The sequence below is a fragment of the Lichenostomus cassidix genome, chromosome 6 (genome assembly GCF_008360975.1).
Source record: "Lichenostomus cassidix isolate B80296 chromosome 6, HeHo_3.0, whole genome shotgun sequence".
Lineage (NCBI taxonomy): Eukaryota > Metazoa > Chordata > Aves > Passeriformes > Meliphagidae > Lichenostomus > Lichenostomus cassidix.
This window is the reverse complement of record NC_139487.1, coordinates 22,263,525-22,286,137: the sequence shown is the minus strand read 5'-3', so window position 1 is coordinate 22,286,137 and position 22,613 is coordinate 22,263,525. Positions and strand designations below refer to the sequence as shown.

General features: G+C 34.8%; 1 protein-coding gene across 21 annotated transcripts in view; it reads left to right on the top strand.

Moving 5' to 3' along the window:
• KCNMA1 (potassium calcium-activated channel subfamily M alpha 1) overlaps positions 1 to 22,613 on the top strand; it is a 430,367-nt gene that overhangs the window by 313,765 nt on the left and 93,989 nt on the right. For 11 of the 21 annotated variants that reach the window (XM_085063987.1, XM_085063988.1, XM_085063986.1 and 8 more), the window contains 3 exons: positions 3,326 to 3,337; positions 11,725 to 11,811; positions 14,445 to 14,521. In XM_085063987.1, the coding sequence (XP_084920113.1) occupies positions 3,326 to 3,337; positions 11,725 to 11,811; positions 14,445 to 14,521 (176 nt within the window). Of the gene's footprint in view, positions 1 to 3,325; positions 3,338 to 11,724; positions 11,812 to 14,444; positions 14,522 to 15,714; positions 15,865 to 22,613 lie in introns of all 21 variants that reach the window. The other 10 variants (XM_085064005.1, XM_085063996.1, XM_085064004.1 and 7 more) reach the window with 2 other exon arrangements.

The window sequence follows — 22,613 nt, the reverse complement described above, 5'->3', positions numbered from 1 at the left end:
GTTTTGTACAGAAGTTCATAGAAACCTAATGGAACATTGGAGTCAATCTTCCATCAACTTGTCCATCAGTGCTTTAAACAGAATTCATTTGTATGTAACAAAAATGTTATAAATGTTCCTTGCAACATGTGGAGGGTCATATAATAAAAATATGACAATACTGACCCTGAGAGGAATTTGATCTTCCTCTTTCAAAATTATGTTTTGCACTGCTGTAGTAAACCTGGAGTGATGCATTTAAGTTCATCATCTTTTTGGCCACTAATTACCTTTTAGTGGCCAAAGCACACTTTTGAGGGCAATTGCTTCTTCTTGCAAGAGAACCAGTTCTGTCAATTGAACTCATTCTACAGTTTCTGAGGTTTTGAAAGTTTAGTACTTATTATTAACTTTCATAATTTTTCTTTATTAAAAGAATCTGTAAAACCTGTGTTAGACATTTGACATGGAAAAAACAGTGTTACAGCTATTTATGAGTATTTCCATGCCCTGCAGTTGATTTTACTGGATTCTTCCCTATGTTATAAAATTAAATGTGAAGTGGTGTATGTGTTCTTGGATATCATTTTTGTTCACACCATGTTGATTAAGAAATCGTTTTTTCTTTTAAGTATCAGATTTTTTATACTGTATTTAGCTCCTTTGGAATCTTAAAATACTTTTCCATTGAATGACCTCATTCTGCATTAGCTAATGTAAAGCAAACAATCTATTCTTTTGTCTCTGAACTGTTTAATGTCTTACTAGAAAAGGAAAAAAAAATGACAGTAACCCCAGTGGAACAATTTACCAGATTTTGTGTCTTCATTATTAAGAAATACTTGGTTTCTGTTTTTCTCGTAATAATTATTGGCCAACCTTATGTTGCCATTACTTCAGTTGTCATTTACTTACATAACTGCTAATATTGCAGTCTTTTGCAGTAATAACAGATTGTTCTTGGCTTACATATTATTCTTTGCATTAACTTCAGTGAGAGTTGGATTGAGTTCTTAATAACAAGGTGATGCAGAGGATCCCACAAAAAGTAACACAATGTGACACAATCATATATTTCTTAAAGCCATGCAGGTAGCAGGTTGCAATTAATTAATTCTGTAGGGAAAAAAAAACAAGGCCTACAATTGCAGGAAGCAATCCTAACGAAAGGATAACCCTGATGTGCAGTAATATCTGCTGATTTTGTTAACCAGTGATAATTTTATAGTCACTGTTTGATCAATCACAGAGCTACCTGCAGCATATCTTTACTGTTCTGTTTGTTACTGTGCTCTTCAACCCAAATATGTTAACTACGTATTTGTGGTTTTCTGATCCTTTCGTCAAACCAGAAAGGTAATGCAACAAAACTTCAGTTTCTCACCTCCTAGTATACTTGCATTTCCATGCATCTTATTAAATGAAAACGTGGGAAATTAAAATAAAAGCTAGAATAACATTGTTTAGAAGCACACATTCATTTTGAACAATGTAAATTTGTCATTTTTCAATTATGCCTTTTGATGTTGACATTGGAAATATTTTATTCTGCTCATATCTAAATTTCTTCCTGGTAATTATTCATAAAAGTGAAGTGGTTTCTGACTATGGGTATTCTTTCAAGCTTTCGGCCTTTATGAAAGTGATGAAAAGTAGATACATGCTGATTTATTTTATAATTATACGTTGCATTCATGTTTTGTAAAAATATTGAGAAGTTTTACGTCATTTAAAATTTAGATAAACAATGTTAAATGTAACAAAACATTTAGAACATTATCTAGGCAGCACCCTTTTATTAAGGGCTAATAATTCCTGCCATACCCAAGACAGGTCTAGGAACAGTATTTTCAGAAGCTGAGGAAATTTTCAAAGCATTCTTTCTAAAAAAAGGATGAGCAGATCTTACTCCTAACAGTTTAATTTTTGTTGCTAGTTATAATAAAATGTCTACATCAATAAATTATATATCAGTTTTTTTACTTCCATAGGGAGTTTCCAGTTAAGATTAGTTTCATCTGCCTTCATCACTTTGCACTAAGAACTAAAGCAGGGAAAAGGCTTCAGGAGTGTGTGCATCAATAGCAATAATGTGAGGGCATTCTAAATTTCCTACTCCTCCCTTTAAATTTTCAACTCAGTCTTAAGGATAAATACTAGTCCCATCCCATTGAATGGCTGACTTTTATTTGACTGTTAATATCTTCATTAGATGTAGAATGGCATACATGCTAATTTTTAATCTAGATTCTAGTTTTCTAAACCTTTCTGATTTATGGCCAAGTTCTGTTGACTCTGCTATAGGGAATTTGAAATTAATAGTAATTATAAATTATCAGAACTCTATCCAAGCTAATATTGCTGTACAGCTTAGCAGTAGCTGAGCTTCCTGCTTGGATGGTCTTTTCTTCTTTTTTCCTGACTACTTATGAAGCTACATAAAACAGAAAGCACACCTTGATAACAAGTTTTGTCACTATTAGGTAGGTAATTATAAACAATTTATGATTTTACAGGATCACTTAATAGCAGATATTTGTGCCTAAATATAAGTAATATAGTTATAAATATGATAAATGCATATTAGCAACTGTTTCTCATCAAGGTATCTAAAAGATTAATTAAAATAGCCATGATTAGATTTTTTTAACCTTTGCATTTACATATTTAATAATGTTTAAATTATTTCCCAGCTATCCAAGAAATCTTTGAGTTTACAAAACTCCATTTAGAGTGTTTCTGACTAGCTGCTAAAGTCTGCACTCTAGTAACTTCAGCTTACAATATGAGTTAGCCATTCCTTCGTCTCTAATTGGTTTCTGGGAATGTTGTAATCTGTTTTAAGAACAGGAAGCACTTAAATCAATTTTTGTGTCCCTGATGCAAGCCAAATACTATTGCTTAAAAAATGGTCTTTCTTAGTTCATTTGGAGAGAGGTTTTGCCTTTTTTGTCGGAAAATGCAAAGGAAACATGGAGAACATGAACCTGAAAATGTTCCCAATGTTGAATATATAGCAAAAAAATAACACTTCAAATGCAGACATTCAAACTCCTCATCTGAAATTCCTTTTAGAGATATTTCTCCCTTCCTTTTTCCCCTGAATTTTTTCCTACGTAAGTAAGCAAGAAGGAAACCCTAACTGGGATTCTTCCCTCCTGCTACCCATTTATACTCCCCTTGTAAAATTTTCTCTTTGTTTATCCATATATTTGTTCTCATTCTCAGCAGAAAAACCTTTAAGCCTTGAAGAATTTTAAATAAAGGGTTTTTTTGCTTTTGCTTTGGTGTCAGTTGATTTCATATCAAAGTGTTTGATTTGCAATTTTTTTCTTGTCGTTTGCAGAAGCCGAAAGCGGTATGCCCTCTTCGTTACCTTTCCTTCCAACCTCAATCCTACCTTCACTCCTTCTAACTTCAGGACTAATTCCTTGCCAAGAACACAGGAAGATAACATCTTTGTCTATCTTTCTCTGTATATGCACACACATATATATATTTATCTCTCTATGTGTGTGTGTATATATATATCTATGTGTATATTTATATACGAGCCCCCAATCTCAAAGACGAGAGAGAGAACAGCATTTTGTCTCTCCAGTGTTGTTTGTGACTCACGCACTAACTTCTTTGCAGGAAGTACAAAACAAAACAGGATTTGTTTTTTAGGCTTTTTTTTTCATCCATGTGTGGAGTCATTGGTATATCAGATTGTTGCATTTGAAAAGCAGATTTTACTGTTAATACCTCCTGTCCTCATTTTGACTGTATCATGACGATGTATATTTCGTCTTTACCAGCCCTTGTGCTGCCATATTGTTTTCATATTCACACCTTCATTGATGTCCTTCTTTCCCCAGTCTTCCTTCAAAATATGTCTTACAATACAGTAGTTCATGTTCTCTTGTAGTCTCACCTTCCATTAACAACAACCAAGTACCTGATTCTTTGCATTTTTGGTCCTGTTTTGAGTCCAGTTATTCATAATACAGTACTCATTAAAGCTATTGTACTGTTCCAGTGGAAGTGCCATGGATAGTTTGTATTATATGTCACATTCATTTTAATGACGTTTATTAACTCATTTATGAAGATGTTAGTGAATGTATTTGTTTCTCAGCTTTGGGGTTTTTTTGAGATGGCATGTTTTGCATTTTCTTTGGTATACCATGCTGTGAGTCGCTCTTTAGTCTACATTCTGTCATGCTGCTATTGGTTTGGATGAAGTAAATAAGGCATGCTCTTCCATATCCTTGTCTCTCTTCATCTCTCTTCCCCCGATATCTTTTTTTTTTTTCCCAATTGCTTATAACAGTCTGTCTACTGATGGTCTTTGGAGACCTCCTCTCATTGTCCAGACATTTCAATGTCCTTCTTCATCACACTCTTCAAACTTTACTTTCCATGTCCGTTCTGTCGTGTGTGTTGTATGTGTTATATGTATTTAAGTTTTAGTCTTACCTTCCTATAGTTTCTGAGTAGATGCGTGATAAGAGAGGTGGCTTCCTGTCAGTTTGGCATTATTGATATGATCCAACTGCAGAGAAGTTACTGCAACACTTAGCATCTCCAAGGATCTGCAGCTGTTGCACCTCTACTTTGCTTCTTGCTTTTAACTATATCTTATCCTGTGGTGAAGGCATGTTAATGCTGGCATGATGAGCAATATTAAGAAGTGTTGTACCAAGTGAAGTTGCTTGCTCCCAGAATAAAGTATATTGTTGTTCTGCCTCGTTGTATGATAATTAATCACTTCTGGAACCAGAAGGAATAATTTAATTGTTTCCAAGTGTATTGAGTTCACCATCAGTCTTCAACTAGTTTGGACGATGCCCAAATAAAATACCTCATGCACATCCTGTAGACCATGAATTAGTAGCTGCTGTTGTAAAAAACTTAACTCCTGGGAGCAACCTTTTATATGCTTGTAGTAATTAAGCTTTAATATAATGTAGCATGTAATGTGCACTGTGTCTTTTGCCTTGTATTCTTTTTAGTGTCTTACTAGATTTTGCTGTATAGAGAAATATGGATCTGAATTAATGTCAGTAATAGAGCCCAGAAGAAAGAAGCAATAATTACAAGTTACAATTAGTGTGAAAACTGGTATGTGCACAACTCCCACTATGAGATTTGTGCACCTACTCTCACACTCCACTTCAAAACATACCCTGAAACAACAAATATTATCTCCAACTCATTCTATAGTTGGATGAATGACATGGTATGTTTTAAAAGGCAATTATTATAATAGTGGTACTTTTTATCTGGGCATAGCATGAAATGATCAAAAATAATAGCTGGTTTTGTTTAAAAGTGTAGAAGCTATAGTAAGTAATACCACCTAATTTTGTTTTAGATATGTATTCATAGTACTTAAAAAATATTATATCTTCCTGACTACTAGATGACATTGCTACTGTTTGAGTTGCATGGGGAATGGTACAGTACATCTACCAGAAGGTTTAAAAGAGAGTTGTTACAGCTTTTGTCATTCATTCAGTCAAAATTTTGCTGTTCGTGTTCTATTTAATTCAACAATTGGTCTTGTCTTTTTCTTTAGAACAGGGAGATGGCAGTCACATGGGTAGTCATAAAACTGAAAACAAACAAAAAAGAAGTAGGGTTAGTAAATCAGACAAGTAGCTTTGATACAGGGATGAACTGTTCAATTGGTCTCTTATAATGGGATTCATCGCACCTAACTTTAGCAATCAAAATATTAAATGTCAAATCTCCTGTTACCCAGACTTAGTCCATAATGGGCAGGGGAGAGAGAGACAGTTCTGAATGCATTAGAACTCAGTCCTAGGATAGATGAGATTAATCCCACATTTAGAGCCGTCTAAAGTGTAACATTGAAAGTAAGACCAAACAGGAATAACAGAGGCATGGACAAGGAAAATCCTTACAAGAACTCTCCTGCTGCATGTTTTTATTGGTTGACCCTTATCCATGCTTCCACTTTTTAGTCTTCATACAGTGCTGCTAAAATGTTGTTACCCTTGCATATTTGCTGTGCTGTAATTGCTGGGCATCTCCACATGCCTTTGTCAGCTCAGTTTAAAGACCTTCACCACACCTATTCCATATTAATAAGATCCCACTTTTGTTTTTCTCAGAGAAGGCTGACAATTATACACATCTGAGAGTCAGCTACTGTACTACTGTGTCTAGATTAAGAGTCCAAAGTTACATCCAATCACAACTTCAGCAGCAGTGGAAGCCTACTCAGTTTCAAGCTGTGCAAAGCAAATTGTGGAGCCATGCCACTTGGCAAGTGGCCTACCAAGAACTACATACTGCAAAATGATGGTTCAGACTCTGACTGATTAGTTGGTTTTTTTCCATGTAGTTCACGTAGAAGATAGCTGAATATTCTAAAAAACTACAGGAAACATTTTTCATCTCCTACTGAAATCATTTGTGTGCTGATAAATTATTAGAAGTACTGTTTTAAATATTCTATTCATATGGAAATATATCAGCTTTCTATAACTTACTAATAATGTTTTAGCACAAGTAATATAATTCGAGTGCAATATGCGTGATATTTGAAAGCAGGAGACAAAAATCACCTAAGAGCAGGAATCAGTAAAAAATAAATAGCTGCAGGGCACTAGTCCTACCCCAAAATGTCAGTTCATAAACTGTCTTACAGTACAAATTTCCAGTTATGCTCTCCATCAAATATCTTTAAGTTCAGAAAAACATAGAAGATCTGCAATTAGTGGTCGAAACCTTCACTTACTTTTAGTGCTTTAAAGGAAGATATAATATGGTGTGCTTTAGCTAGGTCAGAATATTGGTGTATTGTGCAGTCAGTCATCCCTGCACCACCAAATAGATACTAAGCAGTGCTCATGTTCTGGAGTAGTTTCAGGTAGATAAGAATGGATGAACAGATATTTTCATGTATCTATATCTTATTGAAGGTAGCACGTGTAATTAAAACAAAATAAAGATACAATCCAATAATTAAGTTGATCACAATTAACACATGGTGAGAAACATGTACAGATATCTATTCTTCACTGATGAAAAAGTCATCTATGTAAAGAAAACCATAAACATTTGTCTAGAATTTTGGTGGCCACATCAGAATTTTTTTTTTTTTAATGTTCATCTCAAATGTGCACTGATTTCCATTTGTGTTTCACCTGCTTATATTTCTGTCAGTCTGGGAACTCATTATTCCTGAGTGTTTCCTGTACTTTAAGTGTTCAGCGTCAGGTTGGATGGAGCTTTGAACAATCTGTTCTAGTGAAAAGTATCCCTGACCATGACATGAGGGTTGAAATTAAATTATTTTTAAAGGTCCCTTTGAACATAAGCCATTCTATAATTCAGTTGTGATTCCTGAGAGTACAACTGAATTCAAGAGTGATTTCCACATTTTCAGTGTGTGACATTTTCATTACTCTTGGATGCAGGATGTTGCATCTAGTCACCAAGTAAATCTTCTTTAGCAAATGGGGTAACTTTTGCAGATAAGTGTAAAACACAGCTTTACAAACTGCTTATTCTCTTCCAAAAGTGGCTTCCTAATTGTAATATTATCAAAAAGTAATGAAACTGACTTCTCCTAAGTTTATGGTGGTGAAGCATATTAAATTCCCATTGAAGACATTAAATCATATTTAATTTACATGGCTTTAATAGCCATGTGTTCTAAACACTCATGTGTGAAGGAGCAAGCAATCAGCTGAGCCCTGTCATGAAAGGTTTTGTCCTGAGAAATATATTTCTAGAACTGAAATCATTAAAAAAATTATAACTAAATGTTTTTGAGCTCGCTATTACTTGATTACTTTCTGAGGTAACCTAAACTAGAAATGTTATAAAATTACAAAATTTGATCAAGATCTTATAAGCTTCTCAAGTACTTGGCCTTCCTTGCTTGGCTTCATGAGCTGATTTAGGAGATAAAAAAATCAAATTGCGTCTTATGATAAAAACATGTATTTGGAAAAATCAGTGTCATTTTCAGTAGTATTTTTTCTGATGTGTGGCACATAATGCATATGGATTAGCTACATATATTACTACTAAACCTCACGAGTTTCTGTCCTTTTTTCCCTTTCCCTTTGCAGCCTTAAAATGAGACATTAGCTGAAGCTGTCTCAAAACTCCTATTCAGTTTGCCATCTACTTATATTCTCAACTATGGGGATATATGTGCATATTTTTATATTAAAAGAACATGCATCTATATATAACTGATGGATGCATTTTTCTTGGAATACTGAGAAGACTTTTTTGTTTTTCTTTGTGCTGTTTGTTCCCTATATCCTTCTATTTTAATTCAAAACATTTCCCTTGCTATATATATTAAAGGGAGTGCTTATCAAAGCATAACTTTAGCTAGTGACACTACAGGTGTCATAAGGAATAATTCAGTTGCTGCTTTAATAAGCAGTATTTTTAATATATCCATACAGACTCAGTAGAAGTTGCTCATGATTTTGCTCTGGTTATATATCAGTGTGTATATAAACCCAAAGCTTTATGAGCTTTTGCTGTAACTCTTAGCCAATAGCCGTGATGGGACAAATTAATTTTCATTTCCAACAGGTTTTGCTGCTGGGGTAATACTGTATTGACTGTGATCACATTTATATTTTGTGGTTATAAATACACTGTATTTGTGAAAAGAGGTATATGTGAATAAAGTATAAGATCTGACAAAAACGAAGTCTATGCACTGACCCATGTGAATTGATTCAGTGTGTCTCAGAAAACTCTGAGATACAAAATCATGCTCATGATAAATTGCATCCTAAATTAAGTTAGTTACTTCTAATTTAAGACTGTGTTCCATGCATCTTAAAAAAATTGCTTCATTTGCTTATACAGTCATGAAATTTTAAGTTTTGTAATAAGGAGTGAACATTTATACGTCTAGTGGTTACCTCAGTTTGTGGAGTTTGGGTTGTTCAGGTTTAGGCAGGACTTTTTAGTCTTTGGTATGTTTTATCTATGTCCAAGAATTGTATTAAGGAAAGAACTAGCCTGGGTCTATGTAAAGAAATGTGTTCATCTGTTTCCACTGAAAAGCTGTAACACTTACGTGATTTAAGAATCAAGTAAGGAAATAAAAAGTATTTTTCAGACAGAGCAGTACCCATTTGTACCTAAGAAAAACAACCAACCTAAACTGTACTACAAGACCTTACATATTTTATAATAAACACGTGAGATTAGCATCTGTAGAAGATTTTTTGAGTTTAGTAGCTAAGTTCTCAGTGTAATGTCAGGTTACTGCACACTAGCAGGCAGGGAAAAGGAAAGGTGGAGACTGAGACTCCCGTAGTGATGGTCAGTACAGGTACCTCTGCAAGTGCTAGTAAGTACTTTGTGGGCTCAAGTGACAAAAGCTTGTACAGGAGAGCTAAATTTTCCAACCTGTTTTTGACCTGAGTGACTGGTTTCATATGATAAAATTCTTATGTTGGTGGTTTCTTTTTTTTTTTTTTTTCCTCCTGTCTGTTTTATTCCATTTTAAACCGGTGAAAATGCATTTTAAAACTGCATTAGGTAAATGTTTTCATTGCAAGAGCAGCCATTAGGCCCAACTCACTAACAAAATAAATACTAGATGATACTAGTTTAGCTGTGTAACTTTATTTCGTCATGTTTATCTGTGTGCATAATGCAGGTGTTTATACCATCACTTTTCACTTTTTGCAAGTATTACTGAAGTGTGCTGTGGAGATGAACCTGCTTTCTGTGGTGATGCCTTCTAATTTCTGTAGTTCTCCTCTCTTTTTTTTTTTTGTTTTTTTTTGTTGTTGCAAAGCTTGAAACTGTGAATGAAGGAAAGGGAAGGATATCTGGGTAGATGCTTTCTTTGAGATTTAATTTCTATTCCAGCCTCAGACACAGAATATCTGTGTGAGAAGGCAATAATAATTCAAACCAAACCTTTTCCATCTGACCTCTGATTAAGTATATTCCTTATTTTGGGAATCAGTAGCTGGGCTTTTGGAAATGCTGGGCATTCTCACAGCAGTAGTCCCTAGGAAGTGTATATGGAGCTTAGAAAAAGTTTGACTGTAGGCATCCCAAATTAATAAGTGCTATATCTCATAGGGACTTAATCTCTCATCTGTAAAACGGGATAATACTATATCTTCCTTCTTCCTGTAAAAATTCTTCCTGTGTGTTTGTGAATCTTTTGCAAGCTGTAATGATGAACATAGCAGAAAAACACATAAGAGAAATATGATGCTGATTTAAAGCGAGGTAAATTACATGAAGCCATGCCTGAAGTAATGGCAGTAAAACACCACTGCATGAAGTTTCAGATTGTGAGAAGGAAGGAGTTTGAGGGTATTGAATTAAGAACTGTATCAGAACATCTACATAACTGCAGCTGAATTACAACTTTATGACCAACCTTTTACTTCTAAGCTCATGAGCACTTTGTTTTGTGGCTGCATATTCCTGTCATAGGGTCTTGTGGGCATGTGGAATTACACAAAACAATGTGCACATAATTAATCTTTCTGATATATTATGTTGTCATACTAATTTATTTCTAATGTATAGAGAACAGATAACATATTGAGTAAGAGATGTACTGAGACCCATTTTCCCTCTGAATAATAGCATGAAAGACTTTGGACCTTCAAATTTTAGTAATGAATGCCTGTTCAGAATTGTGCTTTATTTATTTTTGTGTATATGCACTTCCCTAAAATCAATTTTTGCAAGATCAATAAGTGTTTAAATTGCTGGTAGTCTTTATTTACTCTAAATTGCATATGCATACCATTACTACATTTTGAATTAGAAAAGCTAAGGTTTAATAAAAGACAAAAAAGAGAAAACTTTTGAAAAGCTCTATTAAGTTTTAGAGAGTCAAAAGCTAAGATATACTGCACATTAATAAAACTTATTGGAAAAGGTATATATATTTATATCAGTGCGTTTGTTCATATTTAGCTTGATACTTTGCAAAATGCCTTACCTAAAATCTAGAGTTAAATTATTATGAAAATAAAGAAGATATTTCATAGACATGGAGTACCTCACTTCTTGATAGCAGTTCCTTTGTCAAAGTTACCTGAGGCTCTCCTGTCATGGTGGTTGGGTTATTTTTGGTTTTTCATGGCTGCATACCAGTGTTTTAAAAATTTTCTATTCATTTTATGTTTTTTCAGCTGTTGTGACTGGTTGTCTTGTACCATTCCCCTTGAGTGTATGTGTGTATTTATTATTTTAAACAATAACATTATATGTCCAGATAGGGGTCCCATTAACTTTCTATTTCACTAGAAATTGGCAAAAATTTGCATCAAAGGGCTGTTTCATGAGTGATATTTTTTGTTGTTATTGACTGGTGGTTGCTGGTTCTTTCTTTTTCACCGTATTGTGAAGTTTTCACCACTTTGCATGACAGAGCAAGAAGACAGCAATGCTCAGCTTCACATTTCATGTTTCTGAGAGGCTTTTGTGTAATCTATATTTAAAGCAAAAAGATAAGGAAACAGATGTAGGCACTTACATGGTGTGATTATAGGCAGAGACATTTGACTGTCTCAAACTAAAGTTTTTGTAAAAAGCATGTGAAACTGTTATTTGATTGGAAATATCAAGGAAGAATGGCTAAAAATTTCCTTGCAGCCTTTCCTAACTAGTGGGTCCCCTATAACAGAATCAAATAAAGCTAATTTGGACGATTTAGTTAAAATTAATTTAAACTTATTGTTTTGTTGGTTTTGTTCTTGTTTCACTGAGCAGTATATTAATCAATCCTGGAAACCACGTCAAGATTCAAGAAGGTACCTTAGGATTCTTCATTGCAAGTGATGCCAAAGAAGTAAAAAGGTAATTAATGTCTTTTTATCTTTGAATATGAATATGTGTTTTTAATTTCAGTTTTTTTCTTTACATGTAAATGCTTCACCTAAATTTCATTATTATTTGTTTAACAATTCTCAGGGGGAATTGAGTTGATACTCTTGAACTAACTATGTGCATGTAGCTTTCTTAATTACAGTCCTAAATATCAAGGAAATGAAAGTTGCAGTAGATATGAAATGAAATAAAGAGGCTGGGGTTTTTAGTCCTACTAAAAAATGGGAAATATTTTTATTTGTTTTTTCCATATTATTGTGTCTCAGAGGAATTATTATGAGAGAGGAGGACAGGGATTACAGTTCTGTTAGTTTCGGGTTTAGAGGAGCTCTTATCTACAGACTTTAGCAAATACTGGATGTGAGTTAGCTACTGTATTCATTCTGTATTTGCATTAGAAAAATAATATTTATGTTCTTGTCATTTTTCTTTAATGGAACTACAAACTATGGCCTCATAATAATAAATCAAACTACAAAAGTGCAGTATATCCAAACCACTGCAGACAACTTCACAAGCTCATTGTACTTGGCTGCACTAGATTTGGAGTAAAAAGGTACTAAGGGTACCAAAAAGGAGTTTTATGATATTGTGTTGAGGACCAAATGTGTGTACTCTTGTTTATTAGGATTATAATATGCTTGGAGGGAACAAAAGAGCAATGTGATAAAAGAATTTTTTAAAGAAAAATATTCAATGTCTCTGTGACTAAAAAAAAAAAAGAAAAGGAATATTTGCAGCTGAGTGCTTCCTCATAATTTGTATTTTTGTTATGAGTCATGCAATTAGATTTTTACTTGATGGTCTCCATGAGTTTGATATTTTAACTAAATCCTATACTTAAAAAAGATAAAATATTCAAATGATACCCTTTATTAAGTTCCAACCTTTTAGTATTAAATATCGTGAAAGAATATGGAACAAATGCACACTTGCCGTGAATACTTAAAGTCAAAACACCAAAAGAGTGAAATTAGAGGACTTGAATTCTATTTTTGTTGAAAGAGCTAAGGTAGTTTTTGGCTAGGTGAAGCATGCAGAAGAGAACAGCAGTGCTCCTGTCCTCTCACATTCCCAGCACCATCTCTGGAGTAGGTGCATCCTGCACTGCCTCAGGTGCTCTGCCTTGCAGCACAGTTCTTTTCCTCTCTGCTGCTTTTCTCCAGTTGAATATGCAGAACTGTCTTCACATTGCTTTACTGAGGTGCTAGTTCTCGCAGATGAACTTTTTTTCAGACTGTAAGTAAAATGGCATAGCATTTTGACTGCTAAGGTTAGGGAGAAGTTGACTGTTATTAAGGAGTTTAGAGATATTTTTCAAATCATTCAACTAGCATGTTTTATTTGATAGTGGGCTTGAAACGAGATTTCTAATTCTGCCTGGTTTTTGGCAGAAGGCTTTGTTTAGAAATATGCTGCCTCCCTTGCCACATTTCTTAGCTGCTCTGTGCAAAGCAAATGGTTATCAGATGTGTTTCAACTAACAAAGCCAATTATGACAAGTGTTCATTTCACCCTTTGAGCTATGAATCAGAGTCAGAAGTATGTTCTAAAATTGAGGTATGGGGGGGCGGGGGAAAGAGTATTTAATAAAGCAAAATTAAGCATGTTGTATACCTGAAATTCAAATTAAATTATTCTGGTTCTGTTAATGAGGGCATTGGAGCTCCCTTAAAGTAAAGTTATTTGTACTTATATATTCCACAATGAAATACAATGTACGATGTTCAATTACTCTTTCTGCTAGAATACTTTTGCATTTTTAGAAGCAATTATACCTAGCCAATGACCACTACCCTCTAGATGTGACCATCCAACCAATCCCTAATCCACCCAATGGTCCATCCATTGAATCCATCACTCTGGTTTGGAGAGAAGGATGTTGTGGAGGACCATGTCAAAGGCTTTACAGAAGTCCATAGAAGTGACATGTGTAGTCCTTCCTTACCCACTGATGTAGATACTCCATCATAGAAAGCCTGGTTGGTCAGGCAGAATTTTCCTTGGTGAAGCTGTCACCTTGCTGTCCTCCATGTGCCTTAGCACAGCTCCTGGGAGGATGTGCTCCATGATCTTTCCAGGCACAGTGATGAGGCTGACAGGCTGATAGTACCCAAGGTTGTAATTTCTGCCTTAATTAAAGATCAACATACAATATCAATCATACAGCAATGACCAAATCTACAATCTGAAAAATTGGCACAGGGTGCTAGACACTTTCTAAGAAGAATCAACCTGGTATATCCAATAAGAACAAAAAATTAAATTTTTTTTTTTTTTGTGACAAAATTCATTGGATGCTCTTTTTTTCTGAGATGAAAGACAAATGAGCTAATACACTGTGGCATAATTATCATCCATTCTTCTAATTACTTTCCAAATAAAAGTTTATTAAAAGAACCACTAATTTGGAGTCCTATGTTTGAAATTAATGGTCTTGCAGCAAATATTTCCTACTTTAAATGTCTAAACCTTTTCAAAGATTAAAGGAAATTAGCATTGGCACTTTTCATTAATTGGTCACTGCAACAAGAGGAAATATGGGACTAATTTCATTTATATGGATTAAGAAATGTGTCAGTTTTTCCATTCTGTCTCTCTAGGGCATATTTTTACTGCAAGGCCTGTCATGATGACATCACAGATCCCAAAAGAATAAAAAAATGTGGCTGCAAACGGCGTAAGTAATATTTCTATCCCTCCCTTCCTCTCCTTTTCATGAACTGTTCAGCCCTGAAGAATACCTGTACATGTGTTGGCATGTTTTACCCAATGGGACAGAAAAGCTAAGAAATAAATGCACAGCAACATAGTAAGTGCTATTTTGGTTTCTGAAGTCCATATGTTTTTATTACATTTCACACCCCTCACACCTGTGTCTTCATTAAAAAGTAAATTAAAGTCCAAAGCAAACAAAACCTGAAGAATTAAGTCAAACTAGGTATAATTGTGGAGGTTTCTGAGTAAAGAATTAGACAACAGTGAAATTTTTCTGTGATTCATAACATGCAGAAATTCAGCAATTTCAATAGTTTTCTGTATAGTAAAGAACTCCTTTCTTGGTGAACATGATTCTGCAAAGACTAAACTAGGGAATTATACTCTATCTTATAGCTATTGAAAGAATTTTTTGGTGAAATAAATGAACAGTTTTACTGGAGGAAAGGGTTGTCTGGAAGAAATTAAATATTAGCACCTCTTACCATATATCTTTTAACTGTAATGCTAATACTAGGTTTAGTTAAGTTTTTAAACTGTTTGGACAGTTTTTTCATGAAGATATAATTAAGTTCTGGAATTGAGATCAGACTTCACATCTGAATTTTTATAAATATGTAGCAATCAGCATTTTACCTATGTGTACTTTAAAAGGACTTTCTTCAGGAATTATCACAACCATATTTTGGCCAAAGATGTGTTTGACCCATGCATATTTGTAATACTGATAGCAAAATGATTTAGGAATCAATTTCTCATTGAATATATAGATATTTATATGTATTCCATGGTATTCTGCCGTGAAAAAGATCATTCAGGTCAAAAGTACTGATTAGGTAAATAGAAAGATCTCAGAAGAATTTGATCATGCCTATTTTACCATTACTTTTAAAAGGGAAAAGCTCTCTTACAGTTTGAGTCTGCATTATCACTGCACTATTTTAGAGGATGGAAGAAAGCCTAAGCTGAACATTCTCTGCCTTTTGGAGTACCTGAAGTGGATGAATTCTTGAAGGTCATTTTAAAAAGAAAAAATATGTCACCAGAGGTTTTTTAAAAAAATTCCTCTCCTCCAAAACACCAAGTGTGGAACAATAGTATGATAGGGAGAAAGCAGCTGAAACTGACAGAAAATGGTATTTATCTTCCCAATAGCCACAAGGAGAGCAAAGCACAAGGAAAGCATGCCTGATGTGGAAGGAATGTATGCATTGCCTAACATATTGGAAAAAAATTGTTCGAGAACAGTTTCTCCATGTGAGAATGTGACCTTTGAACTGCTGCCAAAGCCAATGAGTCTGCTGAGTAAGTTGTGGTAAAGCCAGTTACAGATGCCTCAGGGTGCCTGTAACTCTCAAATTAAATCTTTTTTTCCAAATTACTCAACAGTTCAAGAGAAATATGTTACCTGTTTAATTTTATCTGGTTCTGTCAGGAAAAAAAAAACTAACAAGCCAAGACCTATTTTATTTCTGCTTTCTTCTCTATTCCTCCTTCACATGGTGTATGCTTTTTAAACATATCCTGCTTAAAAAAAAAGAATAAAACCCAAAGATCTCTCAGTTTAATGTGAGATCTACAGTTTTCATTGTCATCTGTTAGAAGACAGGAATCAGGAACTCACATTATAAAGGTTAAGAGCCCTTTATTATACATTAATGAGAATCAAGGTAACCTTCTCAGTGCTTTGAAACCTGTGAGGAAACAGGGTATGCCTCAGCCAACACAATGGATACTATCAGCAGTCAGGCCATGGAGAGGCAAGAGTAACAACTTCTGTAAGTAGCAGTTGGAAAGGTTACAAATTGCATGGTCACACATATCAGTGCAATAAATGGAAGGGTGTTGGACAGATGAATAAACAAAATGATTGAGTTCGTGAGGCAGAAGAAGGAGGTGGCTGTCAGAGCTAGTGCAGTGAGCACTGAACACTAAGGAGGGAATCCTCTAAGTCAGGTGAAAAATAATGGTCAGGATGAAATCTTAAATTTCCCTTTCATTGTCTTCCCTGTCCTCAGTCTTCCTTCTGTCCTCCTGTTTCCTAGACATGCTAGGGGTCACAGATACCATGATAGCAGGCAGCCCTTAGCAGAGCTGAGAACAGCTTTCAATGGGGAGCATGCTCACAAGTATTAGAAATAATGTAATGGCTTTGCTTTTAAAGAGCTGTCAGTCAGCAGAAAAATTAAATGCAAAATTTCAACAGTAATTAGTGATTTTTGGTTCTCTAATTGTGTTGACAATGCTGAGATCCCTTTTATGGGACCTGCTTTTTGGGTTTCGTTTTGTTTTTAAGGTAAGTCTTTGTGTAGTCTGTTATTCACATAAAATGCTTTAGCTTTCAAATCACTAATCACTTTTGAAAAACCTTAAGATATGTTATCCATCTGTAAATGATGCAAATCATTGGTCTTGAAATGCAGTTCTAACCAAAACAAAACATAAGTTGAGAAAACTTTTTCCCTGTTGAGTTAGGAAACTGTCAACTGCTCTGTCAACATCTAACATGTCACTATGTCAATTTCATTTTCAAGACACTGCATACACATGCATCTGTATAGTTCTATATGATAAATACAGACTTTAATGAGTGAGTCACATAGTAATTTAGAGGCAGCTGAATGTGGAAAATATGTAAGATGAAAGCAAAGGTTGTATATAAAAATATTGACACATTCAGGTGAATTAAATGTGAAAGAATATCTTTACATGGAAAACTTAATTATGGTGGCACTAATTAATGCAGCTTTCCATAATGCTTAAACCCCACATTCTTTAATAATGTATCTGAGGTTGTACTTCAATTTAGATACTTTCTGAACATTAGCTTGGGGTATTGTTGGGGTCTAAACATGAGTCTGACCTACATAGCAATTTATCCAAACTTGTTAGGCCTAATATTAATAATTCAGGGCAGATCAGTACATTTCTACAAGGCCAGGGATAATTCATGTAATCTTGCTTTCTTTTTGCAGTTTCTTTTCCATCTCTTTTTCCTTACCCATCCCACTCCTTGAATAGCACATAAATGCTGATGACACATTGTCCAAAGAACTACGTGTGTGGAAATTCTATTCACAGATTAATTTTTTTTTAATGTTTTCAATTTCTTTCCTATTCCATTTAACTGTAGTTTTTGCAGCAAGAGGCCAAATATATGTATATATTTATATCAAACGCAACTACGTTGGGATGAAATCTCTAACTGGATGACCTATGCCTCCTGTTTCTTTCATTTTGTGCAACAGCTATGGTCTAATTCTCTATATATTTTTTCCAGTGACAGTGCTTGCTGCGAACGGTGGGGGTTGAACCCCAGAGGGGACATATCATGTGTACATTGATGTGTTTGAAGGGATTTCTTGTAATCTATGACAATTGACAAACTTTTGATTTATTTTTCCTCTTGCTGCCTTGGAACACGGCCCCTACTATATTTTAACTGCACACTGATAGTGATCTATTGTGAGTAAAAATGGGTTCCCTGTAGCCCAGAGTGCGGTCCAACCTGTCTTTCTCTAGCAGAGAGTATTTTTGTTCAGTATTTTGGTTCTTTTCTTTATTTATGTTGCATGTAGCAGTGACGTCATACCCACAAGTTTCTCATTGTTTACACCAATGGAGATTAGGGTGACGTTGAAGAAAATACAGCAGTTTCTCCCTCTTCCACCTATTTGCCCCTCTTTTCCACAAGCTTATTTTTATCCTTATTTGAAAATGAGATCTTGGCAGTAGTATTTCCTTGAAATTATTCTAGATATATCTCATGAATTTTTAGGGATATTGGTTAGGCTAAGGTAATGTATAGCACTGTTTGCCTGGTTAAGTACAATTCAGTTGTCAGTTCAGTTTTTTCAGTACTTTGTCCTTTCCATTACATAGCTAACACAGAGAGCAACACAGCAGCCTTTTACTGTCCTTATCTACCTCTTTTCTCCCAATGAGAGAAAGAAAAAAGAGTTATGAGTAAAAGCCAGACAATGAATTAAAAATGTAACTTTTAATGTATAAACCCAGAGATACCTTCAACAGGGAACAAGCTGCAGTGAATATTTTCCTGAGCTTGTTTGGTTTGACATTAGTTTTATAAGTAGACACACACTGGCTTTTCAGGACCTTAGCTGTAAAGTTTTACATTCTTGTTATATATAGAATATGAGCTTTATGGACCACTTCATGTCAATCTAGGTCATACCACTTAAAAGTGTACAGAATTCATGAAGGCTCTCATCAGCCACTTTCAGTGTGTACACTCATTATAAACACAGCATTTGGGACATGGAAAGAATTTGATGCTTAGAAATACAAGTGCTGCAAAGAAATGTAATGGTTATAGGGCAGTGTTGGGATTATATGGTCTTGTTCTTTCAAACAGCAAGGGGGATTGAGTATCTCATAGCTGCAGTGCAGCATTGTAGTGCCAGATTGAGGCTGCAGCTGTACTGTGTAACTGCAGCTATCCTAAGTAAAGGAGGCTGTAACACTTCAACATTTTACCAGATATTCTGAATTTATTGTGTGAAAACATTTCAGGTCTTAATCAGGATTGAGATGTTTTTCCCTTCTCAGCTGTACATGCTGTACAATCCTGCAAAGAGTCAAGGAAGAATTTATGCTCATGGTAAAGTTCTGGCCATCTTGAAATTGTGGTGGCCTGCATGATGATTATCATTACTTACTATTTCTTTTGTTGTCGTGCCTTAAACTACACCAAAGCACTGAGATCCTGTTGTGGAAGAAAAAATTTAAGGAGCAAACAGAAATTTCTCCAAAAATCTATTTTTAGCCAATAGAATGACATAGCAGAAAGATAAAGCATCAGGAAAAAGCAGATTGTCAAACAGGTCAGCATGATAAGAATAAATAATAAAACATAAATTATTTTCTGTGGAAGAAATGGTGAATCCTATTGACTTTGAGACAAAATACTGGAAGTAATCTGTATTTATCTGAAGCAATGTATTTATTTAAATTATGTTTCTGTGTTGAGACCTTTCTAAACTGAAGAAATTAGTTTCAATAGTCATAAATAAATAAAGGAGTTCTTGATGCTGTGAAAGAACTAGAAAAGAAAAGGTCATGTAGTTTCGATTTGGTTTTTTTTCCATTTCCCCAATAGCTTCAATTTGTTCAGAAATGCAGTTTGCTTTGAGAGTACACTGGCTGAGAGTCTTCTTTAAGGTAATGAAGGAAAGGTTGTGAGCAGATTTGAAAATTAAAATGAATTGGTCTATAAACGTGCCATTACATCAAAACCCGTGAGTCGTTCTTATGTCTGCTAAAATAGGGAGAAATGTCCACTCAGATCTGCTGTTTTTATGGTTTGGCCTTAGAACAGCACCATGTGGATTGGAGCAAACAAGTAACCAGTTGTCTTTGATTGCAAAAATGGCAAGACAGTGAACAAGCCCACTTGCTAGTCTTGAAGTTGTCTTGTAAAAATTAATGGCGAGATAGCTTTGCCTGTTGTGTTAAGGTTTATAAATCCTCACGAGTTTAAGATATGCTGCTGTATTTTTCAGGACACTGAAACTGTGCTGGGGGAAGTCCTGTCTGTGTTTCAGTCTCATGATGCTACCCAGCATTGCTGAGAGGCGATCACACCAGTCTGGTCGTCCTTTAATGCTGATGATTTTTCATTCATAGTTTGGATCATGAGAACCTGATGAATTGAAATGACATCGTGTATTTCAATTCTGAAGTGTATTGGGACCTTTTTATACCATTCTGTGGCCAGGAAACCTCCCGTTGCTGCTGCCTGAGAGAGATCCACTAGATGTCCTCGGAGCTCTACTCCGGCTGCTTTGCTAGGGAAAAGCGCCCTAGTGACAGGAGCAGTACTACGATGGGGTGCAGCCTAGGGTTTAAAAAAAATCAGGAAAGAAGAAGGGATACTTTGTTCTGCTTTCTTTAAAAAAAAAAAAAAAAAAAAAAAAAAAGAAAGAAACAAGAAAAAGGAGCTGTTCCTTGACATTTTAGGTAGAAAATAATCTGCAGTTTCCTTTGCTTATTTTTGCAGCTGGAAATATTTCCCATTACTGTTTGTGAACTCTAAGTAACACTTCAGATCCAGAAAATCTACACATTTTAACTGTACTTTTTTGAGCTTTTGAGATCAGAAAGCAAGGTATTGTGAGAAGCTTAGACATCTAGGGAACTATCCTTTCTTTTAAAGAATGGAAGGCTACTGCCTTCTGAGAAAAGTTGCATCTAAAAGTTTCTAAAAGTACTTATTTACTTTATTAGTAATTGAAAGAAATTTTGCTCTGCTTTTGCTCTTAATGAGGAGTTCATATATGCATTTTTTGTGCGTAAATTATTTAAGCAATCTTATCTTCATGTCCATGAAAATTTCCCCGATATTTTTACTGATTAGTTTTACAAATGCTGTGTGATTGTCATCATCCTGTTATTTTTTTTTTTCTATTTATAATACAATTAAAAACATGGAAGTAGTTCCCTTTATGTCCCAACTTATGTTTTCACCAATATCAAATAACAATTCTATTCAACATTTATAACACATCTAGGAATAGAAATGAGTTGATTCTTACAGGTTTTAGGTTTTAGATGAGGTTTTACAGGTGTCAAATAAATTTAGCACTCACATAGGCTCTTCTTAAGGTCCCCCTGTCTCTCTGATGATTCCCATTTTCTGTTAATGTTTATGGAAGTTGTATAGAAAATGGTATGTGTGTGGCTGAACCATTTAAAATCATTCTGTTCTGTCTTTGATCTTGTCGCTAGTCATCCCTACTAATAATGTGTGTTTTGTTTTATTTTAAAATGAGTATTGTATTTGGTATGAATGTAACTGACTGTATAAAAGGAATGAAGAGTAACAGCATGTTTTCTTTCCAAACGTTATTGCTCTGATATGCAGTTGCTTATATACTGTTTGAAACCCTTATAGCAAGTCCTTTCTGCTACTTATATTTCCAGGTCCAAGCCTGTTTCCTGCATGTTAATGATGTGAAATATTCAAGTGATGCATGATCTCCAGAACAACTGACAATAATAGTTAAAAACAGTCCCTGAAGGGCATTGCTTTTGAGAAGCGCCATCATGTCCTTCCCCTATTGAAGAGAAGGCCTTAAATTTCCAACTTTATTGGTTTAAGACTGATGAAAATGATACAAAAAGTTTTCCTTCCCAGCCTTCTTTGCCCTTAAGGATGATTTAATTTTCATGAATGTGTCTTATCCTGTTATTGACTGTTGACAAGATATGGCCAGAAGTAAATGAAAACCAGGGACTGTTACTAACCAATGACATAGCAGTTGAGAATTTCTGAGCAGTGTGTTTTGCTACAGTGTTTGATTAGAAAAGTCCTTCAAAACAGCTATAATTACAGCAAAATGGGCCTGCTTCTTGCTTCACCTACTGTTAGTGTGTTTCACAAATGCCCTTTATTTTTATTTCATTTCCTTAAAAAATGAGAAAGTAGGCATACTGGAAAGACTGTCACACTTTTGGTAACTTATTTCACTTTTCTTTTGCTGTCCAACTTTTCAACTTTAAAGAATGTTTTGGGAAGAATTAGACAGAGGGAAAACATGGGAAAATGCTGTTTTGAATTTTCTGTGTAGTTTGAATGTGTATGCATCAAAAGCTGCAGTGGAAACCTTCTTACTTAAAGCCGAGCTCTGAGGAATGATGTACCATGCAATGAACAAGCCTGATGCTGCATGATGAATTTCTGAACAGCTGTAAGATAACTCTACTAGGATGCTAAAAGAACATGGCATTAGTCATGTGAGCAAAGTTTTAGAGGAATGGAGTCGCTGCTGAAGAGATCACTCATTCATCTCCCTCAATGCCTGTTTTCCACAACCATAATGTTACCCTTGCTTGACAAGTATACTGTATGGCAAGCCATCAAGGCCTTAGAACAGGACTTGACCCATTTGAGTGATTTCAATCCCTCTTTCCTGGTGACTGTGGGATTAAGAAACTGGAAAAAAAAATTCTTTTAAATTTAATGTCATTACCTTAATGCAAAAAAGACATGCTAAACTGAAGGTACAGGCCAGAGAAACATTACCTTTTTTCTG